This window comes from Carya illinoinensis, chromosome 4 (genome assembly GCF_018687715.1).
Source record: "Carya illinoinensis cultivar Pawnee chromosome 4, C.illinoinensisPawnee_v1, whole genome shotgun sequence".
NCBI classification, from domain to species: Eukaryota; Viridiplantae; Streptophyta; class Magnoliopsida; order Fagales; family Juglandaceae; genus Carya; species Carya illinoinensis.
In genome coordinates, this window is record NC_056755.1 from 9,409,931 (window position 1) to 9,434,476 (window position 24,546).

Consider the following 24,546-nt stretch of genomic DNA (forward strand, 5'->3'; position numbering starts at 1 on the left):
CCAGAACAAGAGCAACGTGCTCTCCGCCCAATCTATAAATCAAGCTACATCATAAACACTCTAAATCTCTTTTTGTGAAACTTCTTACTGATGTAATTATGTACTTAAATAGAACGTTGACTTGTATGTAAAGTTCATATTTATTTTTTCACTTTTGAGTTCATGTAAACTTATCACTGTTATAATTATATACTTATTTAAAATATTAATTTATATATAAAGTTTATATTTATTTTTATTTTTATTTTTATCATCTGGGCATACGTGCAGCGCACGTTGCCCTTACTAGTATATATAAACTTGTGGAATGTGGTACTAATTAAAGACAAATGTTATAACTACAAAAAGTTTTACAAAAATAAATTTATAAATTGAAGTAGTATGATATAATACATCAGATTGTAAAATTATTTTTATTATAAAGAAAATTTAACGGATCATAAGAAACCATGTCAGTTTATGAGTTTATTTTATGAAATCTTTTTGTGGCTCTAACAATTCTATTAATTAATTATTTATAATTTGGTATTAATCATGATCTGATGTTAGAAAAGAATGAAGGCTTCATTGCGAGTTAGGTTGGCTTCCATATGCAAGAATCAAATAGTACTCTCTTAATTTATTAGATGCTACATAGAAAAAAAACAAGAACAGGAAATTGGTTTATATTCTTCATATTACATTAATAGTCATCTCTCTCTCTCTCTCTCTCTCTCTCTCCTAAGCATTCGTCAAGTCTATTTAGGCTGACATGATAGTTTATTGTAATTTTCTTAGAAGTTTCTTTCGTTCTATAATCTAAAACATTGAAATTTGAGAACTTAGTGATTAATGGCGTTGTTAAGGCTACGTACCATCCTTCTCTTTTGGTCAGGGGTCAAAAAGAAAAGAAAATAATAAAAAACAAAGTAGATTTTAGAATGTGTCATGTGTTCAAAGTTATCGTTTCGATTTTCAGTTAAAGCTCATGGACATGGTACGTACATAAAGGTCTTGGATTCCCATTTAACACTTTAAATTTTCATTATAAAAATATAATCAATCAAATTAAAAATTTCGTCCTCTTGAGTCTTATTAAAAAATAAAATAAAAATATATTAAAAGTTATAAGGTATTCGATCCTAAAAAGTCCTGCCAGGACACAGGGTTACTATTAGGGACATTTATGATTTATCCAACGTGTCATATACGGATCCTTAGCTTATCCACCAAGCATTTTTAATTCCCATAACCAAAGTCTACTTTCGACTCTCTAGCCCTTGACCCATTGATCAACTATCCATATTCTTCTACTTTCTGGGTCTCCAAATACCAAAATTCGATGCGTCCAACACGTTTAAGGAATTTCATCCCCAAAATAAATGCAATTGATGAACAGTAGCACGGTCTCAACTTCCTCGTAATAGCCACCGAGGCTTGCTGCAACCTATGCAGTTTATAAATAGGGTCGAGGTCTTGATGTCACTTATGCATTGTAGCAGAAGCAATAAAAGAAAGCAGTAACGACCCTTTTCATGGCTTCCTTAAACACAGCTTACCTATTGGCACTATTACTCACTGCTTCTCTATCTCTGCCCTTGGAGATCACGGCAGCCCGTTTCCCATCTCCAAAACTTGAGATTCCTGCACCCCCTAAGAAACTATCAACTCCATCCCCATCACCATTACCCACCATCTTTCCTCCACCTCAACCCCACCAAAAATCTCGACCACCTCCAAAATCTGACTATGAAACTCCTCCTCCTCCTCCTCCACCGCCGCATCGCTCTGGCTCAGAGACACCGGTAAAGATGTACTATTTGCCTCCTTTTCCAGCAACCTGATAAGATCCTGGATGAAAGCAGTAAGTCCAATGCTCAATATTCCTTCAATCTGCAAAACTTTTTTTATACAATTAACCACGTACATATAGTTATGATCTCAAGTGGTGAGTTTCCTTTGTGCAGCAGGGATGCAAATATATGAGCATGTCGATTAATTAATAAGCGTTCTTATTATACAAGCTAGAATAATGAAGGTGAAGGCGGTGGTTCTATCTGCAAGTATACTTGCAGGTGCTGACATGCTGCTGTGAAAAAGTTACAAAAGCACAAGTTGCAAGGGAAGAAGATCAGAGAAATAAAGTACTATGCTTATTATATAGGCTTATAGCTGTTGTGAACTAAGTTAAAAAAACACATGGTACGATTGCTTTTTTTTTGTTTTGTAACACATGATACGATTGTTGTGTAAGCAGTGAAGAAGAGAAATAATAAAGATATGTTTTATGCATGTGCTCCTTTGATCATGTTGTCAATCTTCAGTCATTTTCTATAACAGTTGGTTAAAAAGGACTTTTCTCATGCTCTAGTTATCTAGAAGGGGATCAAAAGACTTGATCCATTAAGAGGAGTATATATATATATATATATATATAAAAGGGGCGGGTCACCATGTTTAGGTCTCATTTAGTTACACAGATGAGATGAAATAAGATAAAATGTTTTAAATAGTAATGAATAAAATATTATTATAATATAATTTTTTAATATTAATTTTGAATCACTACAAGAAAAATGGCCTTTTGCGGCTAATTTATAGCGGCGAAAAGACTATTTTGGTTGCTAATAGTCTTTTCGCCGCTATAAATTGGCTACAAAATGCCAATTTTCTTGTAGTGAATTGAGATTTGAAAAAGTTAAATTGTTTATGATATTTTATATAAAAATTTGAAAAAATTGTAATAATGAGTTGAGACGAGATATTTTGAGTTTTGGTAACCAATAAGGGAATTTGCAATATTCTTCATTTTTCTTTTAATAAATGTCATAAGAAAGTCTTACACTACATATTACTACTTAATTAACATGTAATTTATCATTTTTGCACGTGATTTTATTTAAATATACATATACTTAAGTATTAAGATAGAATGATAAAAATGATAAATCACGTATTGATTAAATAGATGTATGTAGTGTAAGATTTTCATATAGAAATTTTCTTTTCTTTTTCTCTTTCTATCCAAGCTATTAATTGATGGACAACAAAGTAGGAGTTGGTTAAATAATTAAGACAATAAGTACAAATTTGAAAAGGTAGAACTTAAACGTACATACAACCAATTATGGCTTTGGCTACCTGAAGGGTTTTAAGCCAATCCCTATTAGTTTTTGTAATATTTCTCAGGCCAAGTACCTGATTAGTCTCTTTAGCGAAGGGTACTGGATAAAACATGAGAATTGCATGCTGGTACTGTGCTGGAAGTCAAGGAACCACAGCTTCCATTTGGGTGCCAAAATCAAAACCAAGGTGACAAGTTCAAGGCCACACTGCGTTTGTTTATCTGCAAAAGCGTTTGTTGATGTGAAAATTGTAAATTTGTCATGTAGTTATCAGTTGTAACATGAATTTCATGTATCCACTTCACAGATTTCTTACTTGGGTGAAGGTTGCACATGATGCATATTGGAGGTTTTATTTTTGAGCAAGTTCAACCCTCACCCAAATCCACAATCTTGGGGTCAAAAGGAAGCTCTATATATATATATAGATATATATTTTGAGAGAAAAAGTCATGCTAGGCTTTTATAAATTTGTATAGTATATTACAAGATATTTACTACAATCTGGAACCTTGTCCAGAAATATAGATTCACTAGATAAATAAATTGCAGGTTTAGCTAAGAGATCATGAGCCGCCACATGGTTAATATCTCTTGGAATATAATAGAAATGCCAAGTTGAGAAGACAGACAGCAAAGTAAGAACATCTTGTATAAGATGATCACAAGAGGAATATAAACTAGAAGCGACTTTACTAAAGTTCACAACATTTTTGACATCTCCCTAAAAAGTCACTCTCTCAAAGCCCAGCTCCATAAAAAAAGTAACAGTTAAGAAGCTTCAAAAGTCTCTGCAACTTGATGCGTTAGATTTCCAAACTTACAAAGATGCTTTGTAGCCATAATACTCTCAATTTCATCCCTTAGAATAATACCAATATCTATCTTCTTACTTTGATAATTCAGAGCAATATCCCAACTTGCTTTTATAAAATTTGACAATGGGGGCTGCCAAACTTGAACAGGAACTTGCTCTTATATTGTATTATGAAATGATGATTGAATAGTTAGCTGGAACTCTTCCAAAGAAACGTTAGCCATTTGAAATATAGCTGAGAGGGATGCTGGGAAAAACCATCATGCAGAAAATTATTACGTCTCAGCCGTAAAAGTCTAGCAGAAGCTAGAATTATTCAAAATCTGCAGTGTCTAAATACTCTTTTGAGAACCAGACCCATAAAACTAAGAGTAGATTTTAAGATATAAATTAAATAATAAAAATCCTCTATTCATCATTTAAAATTTTTAGGATAAGTGGTGATTTCACATACTATTAGAGCATACTAGATATTGAGTTTGAATCTTGACTCTAGATTTTATCTCATTTAATTAAATATTCCACGTGTTAAGCTCACTTATTTATGGAGAGTTTGGCTCACACGTGAGTGTGAGTATTAAGATATAAAATAAATAATAAAAATCAACATCTTCCCATAATAAGTTTAAACTTTTGGAATAAGTAAAGATTTTACAACAAAAATACTATACTTTTGAAGCCTTTTACAACTATGTGTTGGGAGCTGTTCTGACACAGAGACGATTCTAAATAAAGGAGGGACGAAATTTAACGTGGTTCGGCAATTGCCTACGTCCACAGATGCTGTAATTTCACTATGAAAAATGATTTTACAGAAAACACTCTCTGCTCACCCACTCTCTTCTCTCTTCTTTCTCTCTTCCACGCTTTTCACTCTCTGATACTTAAGCTCTCCTATTTATAGGAGAGCAGATCAGTACTATGCAGCAATTTGCTGCATGATTCTTGGGGAGGTGGGGAGGTGCCTAACAAACCAAAGAAGCAAACGGTGCATGGCTCACCGTTTGCTATTTTGTCTCCATCTGCAACAATCTCCCACTTGGAGACAAATGAGTCTACATATCTTCATAGCAACCATCACAGCAACTTTAAGTCATGCCTTTAAGTACGAAGGCCAACTGAAGCTATACACAGCTTCAGTTTGTCAGCAGTAACTACTTTTGTAAACATGTCTGCTGGGTTTTCTGTTTCTCGAATCTTCTCAAGTATCAGCTGTCCACTATCGAGAAGAGATCGGATAAAATGATATCGCAACTGTATGTGTTTTGTTCTGGAATGAAAGGCTGGATTCTTTGCAAGAAAAATAGCACTCTGACTATCATTGTGCAGAATGTCTTTTTCATTCTTCTTTCCCAATTCCTCCAAGAATGACTGCAACCAAACCATTTCCTTCCCTGCTTCAGTTATAGCAACATATTCCGCTTCTGTAGTTGAGAGAGCAACAATCTTCTGTAACTTAGAAGCCCACGATACAGCTGTACCACCCAGCGTATACACAAATCCAGTAGTACTTTTTCTGCTGTCAACGTCACCTGCTAAATCAGCATCTACATATCCCTGTAGTTTTAAACCTGCTTTTGTAAAGCATAGTGACGTATCTGAAGAGCCTTGTAGATATCTTAAAATCCACTTGACTGCTTCCCAATGTTGCTTTCCTGGATTACTCATGTACCTGCTCACAGCTCCTACTGCTTGTGCAATATTTGGCCTTGTACAGACCATGGCGTACATAAGACTACCAATAGCAGATGCATAGGGTATTCTGTCCATGCATTCTTGCTCTTCCTCCGTCTTTGGCGACTGATCCTTAGTTAGTCGAAAGTGACTAGCTAAGGGTGTGCTCACTGGTTTCGCCTTGTCCATGTTAAACCTTCTGAGCACCTTCTTCACATACTCCTCTTGCGAGAGCTTGAGAGTATCATTAGACTTGTCTCTAATAATTCTCATACCAATGATTTGTTTAGCAGCACCCAAATCCTTCATCTCAAACCGCTTTGACAACTGCTTCTTCAGTTCATTGATTTCCTCGATGCTTGACCCTGCAACGAGCATATCATCCACATATAACAGTAGGATAATATAAGAGTTGTCAAAGTTCTTCATATAACAACAATGGTCGGCCTGCAGTCTTGTAAATCCATTACTGCACATGAAGTTGTCAAACTTCCGGGTACCATTGTCGTGGAGCTTGTTTTAGGCCATACAAGCTCTTCTTCAGTTTGCAAACTAGATTCTCTTTTCCCTTCACTGAGAATCCTTGTGGCTAGTGCATATAGATGTCTTCCTCCAAATCACCATGAAGGAATGCAGTCTTCACATCTAACTGCTCAAGATGTAGATTCTCTGCAGCCACAATTGCCAACACTAGCCTAATCGTTGTCAATTTTACAACTGGAGAGAAAATGTCTATGTAGTCAACACCTTCCTTTTGTTGAAACCCCTTCACGACCATTCTGGCTTTGTAGCGCTTGCTACCATTGTGTTCTTCTTTAATTCTGTACACCCATTTATTGTGCAAAGCCTTCTTGCCTTTTGGAAGCTTAGTTAGCTCCCATGTCTGATTTGACATCAGTGACTCCATCTCATCTTGCATGGCTTTCTCCCACTTGATCGAATCTTCAATTCGTAGAGCTTCATCATAACTTTCCGGTTCACCACTATCTGTTAGCAAGATGTAGTATAGAGATGGTGAGAACCGCTGTGGTGGCCTAATTGTTCTTGAAGATCTTCGAGTAGTAGTGAGTGGTGTACGTTGTTCGATCTGTGTATCATCATTTTCTTGATCCTCGTTCTGATCAGTGTTGACTCGAGTAACATCAAAGTCAACAACCTCAGGTTTCTTTGGCTGTTCCTCAGATTCAGCTTGTGACTTAGCTTTGTACAGAATCTGCTCATTAAATATCACATTTCTACTTCTGATGATTTTGCGATTTTTATCATCCCAAAATCGATAGCCAAATTCTTCATCACCATAACCGATGAAAAAACATTTTCTAGATTTGGCTTCTAACTTGTTACGATCAGTAGAATCTATGTGAACATATGATAAACAGCCAAAAACTTTCAAATAGGAAAGATTTACCTTCTTTCCGCTCCAGACTTCCTCTGGTAGATCAAACTTTAAGGGAACTGAAGGTCCCCGATTAATCAAATAGGCTGCAGTGTTAATTGCATCAGCCCAAAAACATTCAGGCAATCCTGAATTCGGCCTCATGCTTCTGGCACGTTCATTGAGAGTTCTGTTCATGCGTTCAGCTACGCCATTCTGCTGCGGTGTCCTGGGAATAGTCTTCTGAAATCTAATCCCATTTGCAGCACAGAATTCTTTGAACCCTCCGTCGATGTACTCTCCTCCATTGTCTGACCTCAGACATTTTAACTTCAAGCCTGTTTCATTTTCAACCATGGCTTTCCACTTCTTGAAAGTATCAAATGTGTCAGATTTATTTTTCAAAAAATAAACCCATACTTTCCTGCTTGAGTCATCAATAAATGAAACATAGTACCGCGATCCTCCAAGAGAAGCGACTGGGGATGGCCCCCACAAATCTGTGTGCACCAACTCCAACTTTGTAGATTTTGGAGTTCTACCATTTTTCAGGAAACTAACTTTTTTCTGTTTCCCAAAAATGCAACCTTCACACATGTCGAAATCAGTTGATTCCAACTTTGGTAACTTCCCCTTGGATAATAGTACTTTCATTCATTTCTCACTCATGTGACCAAGCCTTTGATGCCATAGGTTGGCATTTGCATCAGCAATTGCAATAGTATCTCTAATGCTTGAAGTCATATATAGAGTACCTGTTTTTGTGCCTCGAGCTACTACCATAGCTCCTTTTGTTATCTTCCATGTGCCACCGGTAAATAGTACCGAATGCCCATCAGCATCAAGTTGTCCTACAGAAATCAGGTTCCTCATGAGCTTGGGAACATGTCGCACCTTCTGTAGCAACCATACACTTCCATTGGGCAGATTGATTGGTACATCTCCCATGCCTTCGATTTCCAACGCTTCACCATCTGCTAAGTACACCTTCCCGAAATCACCAATGACATAATTCTGCATGATTTCTCGGTGTGCTGTAGTGTGGAACGAGGCTCCTGAATCTAACACCCAAGATTCAATTTGGTTGTCGACTGAAAGAAGTAAGGCATCTTGGAGATCTTCTGTTGTGGCATTAACAGAGTCATGCTCATTCTTCTTCTTTGCTTCCTTGCAATTATTTTTGAAGTGGCCAATCTTGCCACAATTCCAGCATTGTACTTGTTTTCCTGACCTAGATTTACTCCTGCCTCTTCGGGATTTCGATCTGCCCCGATTTGAACTTCTACTGGCTCCTCTACCTCTCGTCTCGAGGTTTAAGGCAGAACTGGAAGTTGATGCTTCTCCCGTATCTCTTCTGCGAACTTCCTCGCTAAGAATATGGTCCCGGATATCTTGATATTTCATCTTTGTTTTGCCATAAGAATTGCTGACAGCTGTTCTCATGGCCTCCCAGCTCTTTGGCAATTGAGCTAGAGCAATTAGTGCACGTACTTCATCATCAAATTCAATCCCCACTGAAGCTAATTGATTGATGATGGTGTTGAACTCATTCAGATGCTGAATAACTGGAGTTCCTTCTGCCATTCTTAAGTAGAATAGCTTGTACATCAAATGCACTTTGTTATTGGCTGATGGCTGCTCGTACATATCCGATAGAGCTTTCATCAAATCCGCCGTGGTCTTCTCCTTTCCCACATTGTGTGCAACTGATCTTGACAATGTTAGTCTAATGACTCCCAATACTTGTCTATCAAGGAAACTCCAATCTTCATTGCTCATGTCATCTGGTTTTCTTCCTAGGAGTGGAAGATGTAGTTTCTTCCCATAGAGATAATCCTCTATCTGCATTCTCCAGTAAGCAAAGTCTGTACCGTCAAATTTCTCGATACCAACACCTTTAGCTTCTTCTCCAGCCATAACTTTACAAATGAGTTCAAATTCAAACAAACAAAGATCACAGTTGCGTCCGAAACACTCGAATTAGCTGGAAACGAGTCCGGAATGATCCAAATAGTTTGTCAGCACTATTTGATCGTCGTGATGGGACTCCAACTGGCGTGATCTAGCCCAAACATGATCTGCAACACGTAGATGGTTCAGATCCAATGTACTGATGCCGAATATCAAAATTTCGACCGTACGGATGAGTCCGGAATGATCCAAATAGTTAGAAAGCACTATTTGATCGTCGAAATCGGACTCCGAATGGCTTAGATCTAGCCAAAAAACAGATCTGAAAAACGGACGGTTCTGATCTGTCTGGCGCGTGAGATACACGCGCTGCACAGTGCGAGTGGGCAACGCGTTGGCGCGTGTAATACACGCGCGTACAGTACTGTGCGCGTGGGGGAGAGTGAGGCGCGTGTAACACACGCGCCGAACCTCTCTAGGGCGCGTGGGGGCGTGTCCTTCACGCGTCTTCAACCTCTGGCGCGCGTGGGGGCGCGTGGGAACGTGTGGCGCACACATCTTCAACCTCCGGAGCGCGTGGGGCGCGTGAGTTACAGCAGATGCACGCGCCGATCTTCTAGGGGCGCGTGTAGCCTCGTCCGACCTCCGTTTTCGATTCCGTTTGCGGCAACGGATTCGTCTCGACGCAAAGAACACCTTGGAGTTGTCAAAAATTGATTTTGAACAACTTGAATTTTCGGACAGCTCAAACCAGTGCTCTGATACCAGTTGTTGGGAGCTGTTCTGACACAGAGACAATTCTAAATAAAGGAGGGACAAAATTTAACGTGGTTCGGCAATTGCCTATATCCACAGATGCTGTAATTTCACTATGAAAAATGATTTTACAGAAAACACTCTCTGCTCACCCACTCTCTTCTCTCTTCTTTCTCTCTTCCACGCTTTTCACTCTCTGATACTTAAGCTCTCCTATTTATAGGAGAGCAGATCAGTACTATGCAGCAATTTGCTGCATGATTCTTGGGAAGGTGGGGAGGTGCCTAACAAACCAAAGAAGCAAACGGTGCATGGCTCACCGTTTACTATTTTGTCTCCATCTGCAACACTAAGAGCCCACACATCCTTAATAGAAGGGCATCCCAAAGAATATGTGGCACAGTTTCCACTTCACTGTATATTTATAGTAATTTATATAGCACACATACATGATAGGCCAGTAACATATATTAATTTATTTCTTTTTTGTTTTTAAAGAAACAATGGAGGTCAGGCCTCCTTATTATTTATTCATCCTCGTAAGGCTGAGGAAAAACCGTGGGAACAAAAATAAAAAATAAAAAAAGACCCTCCCGAAGGAAAAAGTAGTCTTTGTTTGCATGCAAAGAGTTTATAATTTAGAAGAAATATAATGCATGGTAGTTAGACTAATGGATATTAATTGTTCATTACAAACATCAATTTTAATGGGGCTTTTCTTTGTTGTTCTTTAATTTCTCTTTTTGTTTAATCGATCTATATATGATCATGTGAATGTGTGCTTAAAGGAAATAATTTGGGCAGCCATCGGTAGACTATTATACCCATTTCCCTTGGACTACTGCTGCATTAAGATGCTGCTCAGATATTAAGTTAAGATGAAATAAAAATTAAAAATAAAATAAATATTATTAGAATATATATTATTTTTTAACATTATTATTATTTTAAGATTTAAAAAAATTAAATTATTTATTATAATTTATATATGAATTTAAAAAATATATAATAATTAAATCAAATTAGATGGCATGAATTGAAGTTACCTCTAAATTCAAAGGCCTAAAGTATTTAGGTCTCGGCCAAAAAAATGCTGTTAGTCTACCTTACCCCATTCCGAGGAGATCCAGAGTTTTGTTGCCCCTCTGAAATTCATAGTCGTAGTCTTCAGTCCTTCACTTCTTAAGGCCGCTAAGTTTGGTTTAATTTTGACTTTTGTGAACTTTCTAACGTATACATATATATAATTATATATATATATATATATATATATATATATATATAATCTTCTAGAAGGTGGTATTAATTAATAAAAAATATTTTAACTACAAATTTTTTTTATAAAAATAAATTTATAAATTGATGTAATTTAATATTTTTAGATTATAAAGTTATTTTTATTATAAAATAAATTTAACATTTCATATGAAGTATATTAATTTATGATTTTATTTTTATAGAATATCTTTATAGTTATAAAGTTTTATTAATTAAATTATTTATAATTTGATGTTAGAAAAGAATGAAGGCATCATTGCTAATCAGGTTGTCTTCCATATGCAATAACTCAAATAGTACTCTCTTAATTTTCAAATTACATTAATAGGCAAGTCTTTTTTTAAAATAAAAGGTCAAGACGCCTGGAATATTGCTATATGAAAAAAGCTAGTCTGCGGTGTGATACAGACCGCTCCAGTTGACCACTGGTCGAATTTTATTTATTTATTTTTATTTAATAATTAAGAAATTAATTTAAAATATATTGATGTATTTTTTTATTTTTTTAAAAATATTTAAATATATTAAAAATATTTAAAAAATAAAAAAATAACTAGCACAATAATGAGAAGCATAATGCACCACTCATTGCTATATATATATATAGAATTGCTACAAACATAAAAAGATTATATAAAATTAAATCTACAACTGATGTAACTTTGTATGATCTGTTAGATCTACTTTTTATTAAAAATAACTTTATAATCTAACCTATTGATTTAAGTCATATTAATTTATAAATTTACTTTTATATAATTCCTTTATAACTAAAATATCTCTCACATAATATATATTCATGTGCAAGCAAGGGCTCATGAGTCTGAACGTAGGTTGTTTTGGGTTCGGTAATACAGATACTAATAAGGGTGGGTCGTTGGGGGCTCCGCTAGGTCAAAAATATATTTTTTGATGTCTTTTTTCATATCATTTTTAATATTTAAAAATATTTAAAAAAAAATAAAAAAACTCATAATATTATTAAAGAATATTTTTTTAATCACTAAAAAAATTTAAAAAAATAAATTAGGAGCGGGGGGCTCTTGAGTCTTAACTGTATCCCTAGCTCTATTCTACTAATAAATAGCAACAGGTCCAAGGTACGTAGGTAAGTAGTCAAGTCTATTTAGGCTGCAATGATGGTTTCTTGTAATTTTCCTAAAGTTTCTTTCGTTCTATAATCTAAAACATTCAAAATTTGAGAACTTAGTAATTAATGGCGTCGTTAAGGCTATGTACCATCCTTCTCTTTTGGTCAGGGGTCAAAAAGAAAAGAAAATAATAAAAAACAAAGTAGATTTTAGAATGTGTCATGTGTTCAAAGTCATCGTTTCGATTTTCAGTTACAGGTCATGGACGTGGTACGTAAAGGTCTTGGATTCCCATTTAACACTTTAAATTTTCATCATAAAAATATAATCAATCAAATTAAAAATTTCGACCTCTTGAGTCTTATTAAAAAATAAAATAAAAATATATTAAAAGTTATAAGGTATTCGATCCTAAAAAGTCCTGCCAGGACACAGGGTTCCTATTAGGGACATTTATGATTTATCAAACGTGTCATACACGGATCCTTAGCTTATGCCCCAAGCATTTTTAATTCCCATAATCAAAGTCTACTTTGGACTCTCTAGCCTTGACCCATTGATCAACTATCGATATTCTTCTACTTTCTGGGTCTCCAAATACCAAAAAAATGCAATTGATGAACAGTAGCATGGTCTCAAATTCCTCGTAATAGCCACCGAGGCTTACTGCAACCTATGCAGTTTATAAATAGGGTCGAGGTCTTGATGTCACTTATGCATGGTAGCAGAAGCAATAAAAGAAAGCAGTAACAACCCTTTTCATGGCTTCCTTAACCACAGCTTGCCTATTGGCACTATTACTCACTGCTTCTCTATCTCTGCCCATGAAGATCACGGCAGCCCGTTTCCCGTCTCCGAAACTTGAGATTCCCGCACCCCCTAAGAAACTATCAACTCCATCCCCATCACCATTACCCACCATCTTTCCTCCACCTCAACCCCACCACAAATCTCGACCACCTCCAAAATCCGACTATGAAACTCCTCCTCCTCCACCGCCGCATCGCTCTGGCTCAGAGGCACCGGGAAAGATGTACTATTTGCCTCCTTTTCCAGCAACCTGATAAGATCCTGGATGAAAGCAGTAAGTCCAATGCTCAATATTCCTTCAATCTGCAAAACTTTTTTTATACAATTAACCACGTGATATAGTTATGATATAGTCATGATCTCAAGTGGTGAGTTTCCTTTGTGCAGCAGGGATGCAAATATATGAGCATGTCGATTAATTAATAAGCGTTCTTATTATACAAGCTAGAATAATGAAGGTGAAGGCGGTGGTTCTATCTGCAAGTATACTTGCAGGTGCTGACATGCTGCTGTGAAAAAGTTACAAAAACACAAGTTGCAAGGGAAGAAGATCAGAGAAATAAAGTACTATGCTTATTATATAGGCTTATAGCTGTTGTGAACTAAGTTATTAAAACACATGATACGATTGTTTCTTTTTTTTTTTTTTTTTTTATAACACATGATACGATTGTTGTGTAAGCAGTGAAGAAGAGAATAATAAAGATATGTTTTATATATGTGCCCCTTTGATCATGTTGTCAATCTTCAGTCATTTTCTATAACAGTTGGTTAAAAAGGACTTTCCTCATGCTCCAGTTATCTAGAAGGTGATCAAAAGACTTGGTCCATTAACAGGAGGATGTACAAGGGGCGAGTCACCGCATTAATTAATTTGCAATATTCTTCATTTTTCTTTTGATAAATGTTATAAGAAAACCTTACACTACACATCGCCGTTTAATCAACATGTAATTTATTATTTTTATATATAATTTTATTTAAATATACATATATACTTAAGTATTAAGATAAAATAATAAAAATGATAAATCACATATTAATTAAATAGATGTATGTGGTATAAGATTTTCATATAAAATTTTTCTTTTCTTTTTCTCTCTTTCTATCCAAGCTATTAATTAATGGACAACAGAGTAGGAGTTGGTTAAATAATTAAGACAATAAGTACAGATTTGAAAAGGTAGAACTTAAACGTACATACAACCAATTATTCACCGTTTGGATAACGAAAATATTTCATTTTATTTCATCTTATCATTATATATTTTTTTAAATTTCTATACAAAGTATAATAAATAATTCAACTTTTTCAAATCTCAAAATAATAATAATATTAAAAAATAATATTCTAAAAATATTTTATTCAAATTTCAACTTTCATCTAAAACTATATCATCTCATCTCATTATATAATTAAATCGCACTTATTTTTTATTTTTATCTAAAATTATATCATCTTATCTCACTATGCAAATCGCACTTAAAAGTATTTTATTATCACGAGGGTAATAGCATAATTAGGGTAATCATCATGTATCTAATTACTTAGATTATGTAAGATTAATATATAAATTATATTTACAATTATAGAATATGCAGGTGTCGTGCATTTCTTTTGAAAAAAGTGAGTAAATATGGGTTTAGACTCACGAGAAAAAATTAATTTTTTAATGATAGGCTTCATTCTTTTTCATGTGAAAAAAGAGGTGTGCGATGCTTGCATAACCTATAACTGTGTCTAATATTATTCAAAATAAAAAGATTACACGATAGCATCATATTAAAAATGTATGGTTATGTAAGTAATTTAAATAATTTGACATCCTATGTTGGGTTGAGAGGATCACCACATATATATACTCCAAAACTATCGCAAGAATAAAAATTTATCTTTAATCAGGACATCATATATATAAATAATTTTTTATGAAAAATGATAGAGTTACAGCTCTCAACTATTGCTGGAATCTACACTAACATTTTTAAATTATTTATTTATTTATTTATTTTACTTCCTAAATAGAGAAGTTTTTTTTAATGATATTGTAATTTTTTAAAAAGAAATATTTAAAAGTGTTAAAAAAATACATGTAAAAACTATAAAAAAAAAAAAAAAAAAAAAAAAAAAAACCCACTTATATCTAACGGTATCTTCCAATGGTAGTTGAGAGAGATGGACCTAGCATGGTCTTTTTTTATACTATCTAATGACAACCTACAATAAGAACATTAATAGTGGACTAAATAAAGTTAAAATTTGGTTAAGTTTGAGCTAAAATGCACAATAAGTAATTATAATAAATTCAACAAATGAACAATAATTATAGTCCAAGACTATTTTATTAGCTAAATTAAAATAAATAAAAAGATCAAAATCAATACTTTAATATAATAGCGATAGATATGTTGTATCTATTATTTAATATTATAAAAAGTAATTGGTTAAAATTTATAAAAGTGAATTTTTTAATTAAATTTTTAATAAAATTTATTGAGTCACTCTATGACGACAGATCGTTAATCTTTTCATATTTAATAAAATCCTTACGAATAATAAAAAAGAATGGTGACCGCCACCCTTTAGACTCCAACGGCAGTCCGATCATCCCAGAAAAGTGGTTGTGCCACTAGATCTAGCCACCATGCACCATGGGTGTTAATTGGTTTTGTTAATTTTTTATTTCCTTTAATGATTAGGAATAATTCAGTATATCTCAACATTTTTTTCACAAAGAAAAATGTTTTGATTACAAAAATCTCACAGAATAAAATGATTTGTCGTGTACATTAAATTATAAATTAATTATTTTTATTATAAAATAAATTTATAAATTAATATAATTTAATAGGATATATTTATTATAAAATAAATTATATAAATCTCTTTGAATTTATTTTTAAATGAACGGTACTATTCTGTCAGGTTCATTTTGACCGCATGGTCTTTTTTTTAAATTTTTTTTAAATTTTTTTAATATATTTAAAATTTTTAAAAAAATATAAAAAAAATTAATACATTTAAAATCACTCCCTTAATTATTAATTTAAAATAAAATAAAATATTTTATGACCAGCGGTCAGGAGCACGGAGAGAGGCCATTTTCCTTTTTAAATAATATAGATATCAAGAATACCGTTCAGGATAATCGACAACCGATTGACTTTTTTGCAGAATAAAAAGTTGTCTTTCGTAAGACGGAATTCTCGTACAGGCCGGATAATTCGCTCGGAGAGGAAGAAAAAAGCGTAAATATGCCGCCGGCCAAGAAGGGCAAAGCAAAAGCAAAGGCCACCACCGCCGACTCCGCTCAGTCCTCGCCTCCGGTAAAACCCAACAATTTTCCTTCTTGTATTCGCTCAATACCTCCTTCCTCTGTTGCCATCTCCATCCACGCTAAGCCAGGCTCCAAATCATCCTCCATCACAGGTCCGTATCTACCCACGTTTATGTTGGTTGAGTGTCTGTGATCGTATTCGTATTTTGATTTTGCTATAATTTTCTCCTCTTTTTTTTTTTTTTTTTGTGTGTGTGTGTGTGTGTGTGTGTTTTGTTTGTGAATCTGAAATACAGATTTCAGTGACGAGGCAGTTGGGGTACAAATAGACGCACCGGCCAAGGACGGAGAAGCTAACGCTGCACTTCTCGATTTCATTAGCTCGGTCAGTTTGATTATTTCTGATTTCATTTTCTTTGTTATATTTTATTTACACCAATTTTCTTTTCCAGTAAAATGTAGCTTCTGATTTCATCTCTAGTATAAAATTTAAGCTGTTGAATTTGACATATGAATTGGATTAATTTACATGCTTTTGTATTAGAGATGTATGTGAACCTTCGTGCTAAATTAACGTGCCAGAAAAACAAGTGATCGGACCGACACTATTTGATGGGGGTAAGACTTTGTTGGATCAATGGATTGACTGGAGTTGACCTGCCGTCTAGGCCTCTACTCTCCGGTTTCCGGCAGGTCGGGTGCTTCTGTAGTCACGTCCACGTCAGAAAGGCGCATCCGGTTGCTTATGCCCAGACGTTGCAACATCCATTTTTTTTTTTATAAAACTGAACTTCATACATTAATCAACGCACATACAATATTTAGTCCATCCCAAATCAGAGTAAACATCAAAACATTTACAACAAATCAGAGTCTAGCAACACCCTAGAAGATATAAAATCTGGATAAGTCATAAGAGTGCCACCATTGATTGGTATCACCAATCCATTTGGCATGTTGAGCAAGGTTTGCGGCTTCATTTTCATGTCTTCCTACATGAAGGACTTCAACCATCGGAAAGCATTGCAACATGCGCTGAATCTCCATGATCAAAGGCCCCTGAGAAGTAAAATTTCCATCCTTTGGTTTTATAGCATCAACAAGAGTCCTAGAATCCCCTTCCAATTGGTGTTCTTCATTGTTGGTACCTAGAAATTGTGATTTTTGAATAGGCCTCCAGTTTCTCTAGAGGGGTTATACAATCTTATAATGGTCTAGCCAAGAACACCGCTTTTGCAGTTATTAATATGTGAAAATTGCACTGAAGGTAATTGGAGAGGAACACTTGTCACATGTTCTATAAGGAAGACACTGTTAAACTCTAGGTCATTTGTTAAATCATATGCATTTGGTTATAGGTGACAAGATAAAATAGTTTGAGAAAATAAAAATTTGGACCATGGGTTCCAAGAGTAGGTTAAAATGCAAAAGTGATACAATCAATTGAATGAAAGAAGCATGAAAAGACATCCAGGATAAAGGGGATGATACTTTTTTTTTTTTTTTATAAGTAAAGGGGATGATACTTGTTATAGTGAAATAGCCTAATAAGAATTTGTGGCCCAAGTAGCTTTGTAACGCCCCAATGGAAAACTTCACCCTGGATTCGAGAAAATTTCTGATATTTCGGTCTTCTAACTAACAACATGCAGATATGTACGGAGGCTTAGTATGAATGTCCAAGTGTTGTTATAATGCTAGTGTGCAAGTATCCTAGTGCTGGTGTGAGAGTATGAGAGAAACTTGATGTTAGGTATGGTGGTGTTTGGAAACTTGGATAGTGCATAGGTCATAGGTGTAGCAGCTGTCCTTTCAAGAGCAACTTAATGCTGCGCATGTGGTTGTGATATTAGGTGTGTGATCTTGAGTAGTTTTGTGTGTGGTTGCCACCGTTGTAATGTGTCCTTAAGTAGGAGTTTTCTTTTCTCTTCTTTTTTTCTGTTTTGTTTTTGCATATGTGAATCTTGATATCCAAAGTTATAAGTGGCTGAATATATTAATGTCACTAATGTGGTCAAAATGTTACCTAATATTTTCTGCGTAATTCTTTTTGTTTGTTCTTCCAGCAAATGACATTACTTCTCTGTTTTGCTTACACGGTTGGAGTTCAATGATGTTATATACATTGAAACTTTGTGTCTTCATTCTCTCCAAATAACAGGTTTTGGGGGTGAAGAGAAGGCAAGTGTCTATAGGTTCTGGTTCTAAATCAAGGGACAAGGTTGTGATTGTGGAGGAGGTTACCATACAAAATGTTTTCGATACTCTGGACAAAGTTTCAAAATGTTAGTGCTGGAGAAATGAGAGAGTTGAGGGGGGATTTCTGTTTATGAACCTGTCATTGATGACCTTGGCGAGCCAGACCTAACCATGTGAGCCGACCAGTTACATTCCAGCCATTATCATTTCTCGTATTTCACCTGGAAACACCAATTTACGAGGCCAAAGTTATTATTACAACAACAACTACATGAGATTTTTGTTTGTAAAATGAGCAGCTGCGACAGTGACACTGTGTCAAGTTGTTGCTTTTATGCATTTTCAACTCTTTATTTCAAGTTATTCTGGGATTATCAATGTCTTGTACGATTTGAAACGTTCAGTCACCATGCGTTCAATCCGCCAATATGACTTTGTTACACTCTTCTACTGAAAGCTTCTTGTTTGTGTCAAAGACCATGATTGGAAATTTTTTAGGCCAACTTCTATGTAAAGCAGTATTTCTACCAAATGAGTTTTGGTGTTCTATTTACAAGTAGAAACTTTAATCATTTTTAACAATAGTAAATTTGCCTGGAAATGAGATACTTCATGTATGAGGTAGCCAAAATTTTCATCGTAAATTATGTATTACAACAGAATTACAAGAAAATGTGTATCTTCACTGGAAATGCAGATAGAGATGGATAAGTTTGTTTGATATGAAGAACTTCTTTGCATGACAACCAGTAAACCATGGCTTCCAGTATATTGAGAGCAGTGGTTTAACAGAAAAGCAGAGAATACAGGACATGAAAAGCAGCAAACCGATTGTATCCCGCTCTCTGTTTTCTGATCAACGAGTCTTATGTGTTGAACAACAAGACCATTGCGCCTTTATTTTTTGGACTTTAGAGACGGATGCAAGTGCAAATCCGTTTTAGAGGGCAGTTAGAAAAGTCTAGAGTTAGTGGGCATTGAAATATCAACAGTCCCTTCAAACAGCGACGACTTTCCCACCAAAGTCCGAATTTAACCTTTCTGTTCAGTTGTCTCTTGGGTATGTCGTTAACGAAGAAAATTGTGAAAAGGAATAATAAAAGGAAAATGAAGGAAAGTCATGCGTAGAAGGCGACGAGATGCTATGATTTTCTTAAAGAACTCACTTGTGGGGAAAAAAATACGGCCTCAGCATTCACATTGGATTCTATAAATTTCATTTCCTATAAATTTTCTTAAAATTTGATTAAAAAACACATTTTCTAAAATTTTCTTCTAAATTTTACTCATTTAACTTCTTATATATCATTCTTTATCATTTCTTTATTCTATTAAAATAATATTTATCCATGTATAATATTACTTTTTTTTCTAACTTCCATTAACATACTTATCTACTAACTCTTCTATCTTTTTCCTCCTGTTTTCAACTATCACCTTCTGCCTAATTTTGTAAACACAAATCCTATGTTTTTCTGGTACAATAATAGTTTGTTATTATAATGGTATTAAAATAATAAATTGTTAGTTAATCTGTGCAATTTCCAACGCAATGATATTTGTCACTAATAAATAAAAATAAAGATTATGGTTTTGTCTAGATGTAATGACAATATTTTTTATCTTTTGTGTGATAGTAACATTTTGATTCACATATAACGGTAATATTTTTTTATCTTTTATTTAATGGTAACACATCTTCTTCGAGTTTCAACGGTAATATTTTTTATCCTTTGTCTAACAATAACACATCTTGTTCGCGTAAACAGTGATATTTTTTGTCATTCGTCTAACGGTAATTCTTTTGACCTATATCTATCGATAATAATTTTGAGCTTTTTCGTAATTACCACATATGGATAAATACATACAGATTAGAGAAAACACCACAATAGAGAGCCAAAAAAAATTTGTAACCGCAATCATAAATGTTTTTTCTAATGAATATTTACATGCCACTGATATTGCTCAATTGCTCGCTATTGATGAACAACATAAATTCTTAGGGATGTTAGGAAGCATTGATTGCATGTATTGGAAGTGGAGAAGTTGTCGTGCTGCCTGGAAAGGTATGTACTCCGGCTAGTGTCATGAACCGACTATTAAACTAGAAACGGTTGCTTCATATGATTTTTGAATATGGTATGCATTTTTTGGATTATCTAGTTCGTATAAGGATAACAATGTACTAGAAATATTTTTTATTTTTACTGAATTTGCCCAAGGTTGTGATTCTCTAGTAAATTACTCAATCAATGACAATGACTACACTATAAAGTACTACCTTGACGACGGTATTTATCAGTGGTCAACATTTGTAAAGATTATTCAGTCTCTATAAGGGAATAAAAAGAAATATTTTGCAGTAACACGAATTAGCAAGAAAGGATGTAGAGTGTTCATTTGTGGTCCTTCAACAACGTTTTGCAATCATTTATAGACTTTCTTGAATGTTCAAGATCAAAGATCTAACAAATATAATGAAAACATGTGTTATTCTGTATAACATGATCATCGAAGATAAGCGTGATAATAATTAGGGTCCAAGTTCGGGTATGATCAAGTTGATGATAATTTTCCTCAACTATCGCACAATCCTACAACTGAATTTATAGAGTTCATTCAGCATCATCATGAAATTAGAGACACTTCAGCACATCATCAACTCCAATCAGACCTAATTGAGCATCAATAGAAATTATATTACTAAAAGTAGAAGAATTGCAATCCACTATAATTTATGATGTTATTAGAGGTGACTAGATATTCTTGCTTGTTCAACTTTTATTCACTAAGAAATGTTCTTTTGAAGAACATGCCAAGTAAAGTTGTAATATGTCCATTATCTGTAATATTTTAAGTAGTTGTATGTTTTGTTTATCATCTTCTATCCATATACAAAATTATTGTCAAAAACTTTAAACTTCCAGAATATATACTCCCAAAGTTACAAACTATAACATACAAATTTTCCCTTAGAGCTGACGACATGAGAGTTAGGGACTGTGTGTGAGTTTGTGAGAGAATGAAATGGTTATTGTGAAAATTTGTGTGAGTAGATGTAGTTTTTTTTTTTTTTAAAAAAAAAAAAAAAACAAATGGAGTATACTTGATATCCATATGAAAAAACATGTATTTTTACTGTGAATTTTACTTTTTTTCAAAGAGAGCATACGAGACTTGAACATCCTAAAATTATATCTAACATTAGTTAAAAGATTAATCATATCCCTTCTATTAAGTTATCAAGTTATTCCTTAGATCAAAGCCAACCTTGGACATTTCTGTTTTCTTTTTTTTTTTTTAAAAAAAAAAAATAAACCGTGTATACTTTCATTCATTGCACTTCAGTAATACATTGCATGTCTCTAATTGACAAATGAGAAAAAGTGAAATCAGGCCCCTCCTCAATCCAAACTAGATTTGGTTCTAGCTTTAAGGCTGCCTTTTCTAACATATGTGCCACAACATTGCTATCTCTATGTGTATATTTAACGATCCAATTTGGTCTGCTCCTTAGAACAACTTTCATGTCTTCAATAATGTGTCCCATATAAGACAAGTTTTCCTCTTCACTATTAACAACTCTTATGATCACTTGGACATCCCCTTCAATAATTAACTTGTCACACCTAAGATCCATGCATAACTTCAATGTGTGCCATAAAGCCAAACATTCAGCAAGTGTGGTTGAGTAGTATATATATGCCTTCTTATCACAAGCAGCAACTATTATTTCATCCTTTTCATTTCAAACTATAATACCTACTCCCATTATTTTGTCTTGTTTATTAAGAGAGGCATCCCAGTTTGTCTTGACAGAAGGTTGGTCTAGTTTTTTCCACTTCTGATTTATAACTCTGTTCATACTTTCTACTGTAGAATCATTTCCTTCCACTGCATTGCCATCCATTTGTGCCTTTTGAAATTCTTCAAGTCCTGCTTTTGCTAACCAGATTACTTTGCTAGGACTTTGAAAATTCTACTTGAATATGAACTCATTTCTTCTTAACCACAACTTTCTTAACATGACAACTATTAATTCTAAGTCTTCCTTTCTTAGTCTCTCCATCACTTTCTCCCACAATTGGGCTGGGTGCTAAATTAAATGAATGTAGTCAAAGTCTGCATTTTTTGGACTTGGAATATCTTATCCATTCTGCTTTTATATATGTATAGATTCCGTTTAAGTACCATCGTCGTTGCTGAATATTTTTCGAGACTTGACCATAGGGTTGTTGGGTAGTATACAGTACGAGATGGTTGTGTTTGAATATTGAGTCGAATTAAATTGAAATGAAAGTTGAATAAAATATTATTAAAATATTATTTTTTAATATTATTATTATTTTAAAATTAAAAAAAATTGAATTATTTATTTTTTTATTAAAAATTAAAAAAATTATAATAATTAAATAAAATAAGTTGAAATAAATTAAGGGAGATTGCGGAACCAAACGGGCCTAAGTCAAGTGTGCATCTTTTAGCCCTGGAAGGCTTGGAGTATATATTAATCAAATCCATTACTAGGTTATTTAGTAATTCATTGTTAGTATTGCCAAACATTTTTCGGGGTACCGAACGGTTGGATTGGGTGGTAAATAGTCTTATAGTACCGTATCATTTAACGCTTTCGGATACTAAAATTCTGTTTGGGAACGTAAATGTTTTTGGATCTTTTTAGATTATTTTATTATTATTTATAAACAGTTTAATATTATTAATAAATTATTTAATATTATTTATAAATAATTTAAAGTGCTCTTAATATCCAAATCTCTTTCTGGTGAGATTATTTTCCAACTCTGACATTGGAAGTGTTACAGACACAGTTGATCCTCTGTTTTATTGTTTTGCAACGCTCGGTGGGATTCAAAATTGGTGGTTATAATACACTCATTTCTTAATTAATAAAATATATATTTTCTGTAAATATATATTCTGATCTCTGAAATTTTTATTGAACAAGTTGATCATTCTTTAATCTCTTTACTAGATCTCTTTTTCTTTTAAAAAAAAAATAGTGTTCAAGTTCTTACAAGGGTGAAGATTTTTCTATGGACCGGTAATTGCGATTTAAAAAATTTCTCAACCAAGATTTAGGTAATATCGGAATCAAGTACATCCAAAGCAATCCTTACAATTTAATCAGATCAACATCTAAATATAAGTCAAATGTAAATATTTTTTCATTTCAAATTTTTAATTTTTTTAATTAATCATTAGTACTTAATCATTATACTTTTTTTTAAACTTTTAAATAAAATAAAAAATAATATTAGATTTTTATTTATTTATTTTTTAATTTTTAAAATCTAATAAAATATGTTAATTCAGATTATTTTATTACAATTTATAAAATTTTTTATACCATCTCAAAATTAACAAAGATTTTGAAGAAATGTAATAAGTAGGGATGTCAAATCGTGTTGACGGATCGTATTTGTGTCATGTCAAAATATATATATTATATTATATAGCTTAATCATAACTCAATCCGTTAAGTTTATCGTGTCAAAATCTCAAACCTTAACACGATTTATTAACATAACGGGTCGTATCATGTCAACTCGTTTTGATCCAATAGTGAATATTACAAAATAGGTTAACATGACATAATACTATCCGTTTCAAACTATTTATTTAAATGGGTTGAATATGCTTGAAATTAACTAGTTTAACCTGATTAAATTTAGCATAATTTTATATAAATTTTAAAATCACAATATTTATAAAAATTATGAAACTAACTACAAGTTCAAAATTATAATTTAAATAATAAAAATATCAAAATTTAAATTTTAATAATTTTACTTTTAAATATAAGGATATAATTATAATTTTAATTTTATTAACTTGTCATAACGAATTCATATCATGAATTCATTAAAATTAAATCTTTAACTTGTTATTATAATATTGCATTTGTATTAGGTTAATAAATCGTACAACATATTATCGGCACTACTAATATGGAATTAATGCATATCCAGTCGTTCCCGCTGCGTCTAGTCTTTAAAGGCGGCCTTGACCATCTATGAATCTTTCCAAGGCAATGGGTAGAATTTGACAAAAGTACTGAAATCTACGTATAGTTTTTTCGAGAGGAGTTCAAATTGAGCAATATTACTTGTAATCGTAAAATTGTAAATATCATATAATTATTTTAAAAAAAAGTAAAATTTATGATAAAAAAATTATTTTTTTTCATGTTAGTCGCATATTAATTTATTTTTTTTAAAACGATTATATG

General features: G+C 33.4%; 1 protein-coding gene and 1 long non-coding RNA gene across 2 annotated transcripts; both read left to right on the top strand.

The window, feature by feature from the left end:
* The first annotated feature begins 1,278 nt into the window (after positions 1–1,278).
* Positions 1,279–2,278, top strand: LOC122307827. Its single transcript, XR_006241832.1, has 2 exons — positions 1,279–1,843; positions 1,947–2,278. It is a non-coding gene; the product is annotated as an uncharacterized LOC122307827 (long non-coding RNA).
* Positions 2,279–15,939: 13,661 nt separating this feature from the next.
* LOC122308384 (UPF0235 protein C15orf40) lies at positions 15,940–18,749 on the top strand. Its single transcript, XM_043121674.1, has 3 exons — positions 15,940–16,246; positions 16,391–16,479; positions 18,256–18,749. Exons 1-3 carry the CDS (start codon positions 16,072–16,074, stop codon positions 18,382–18,384), a joined length of 393 nt encoding a protein of 130 aa, XP_042977608.1. The 5' UTR covers positions 15,940–16,071; the 3' UTR covers positions 18,385–18,749.
* The last annotated feature ends 5,797 nt before the right edge of the window (positions 18,750–24,546 follow it).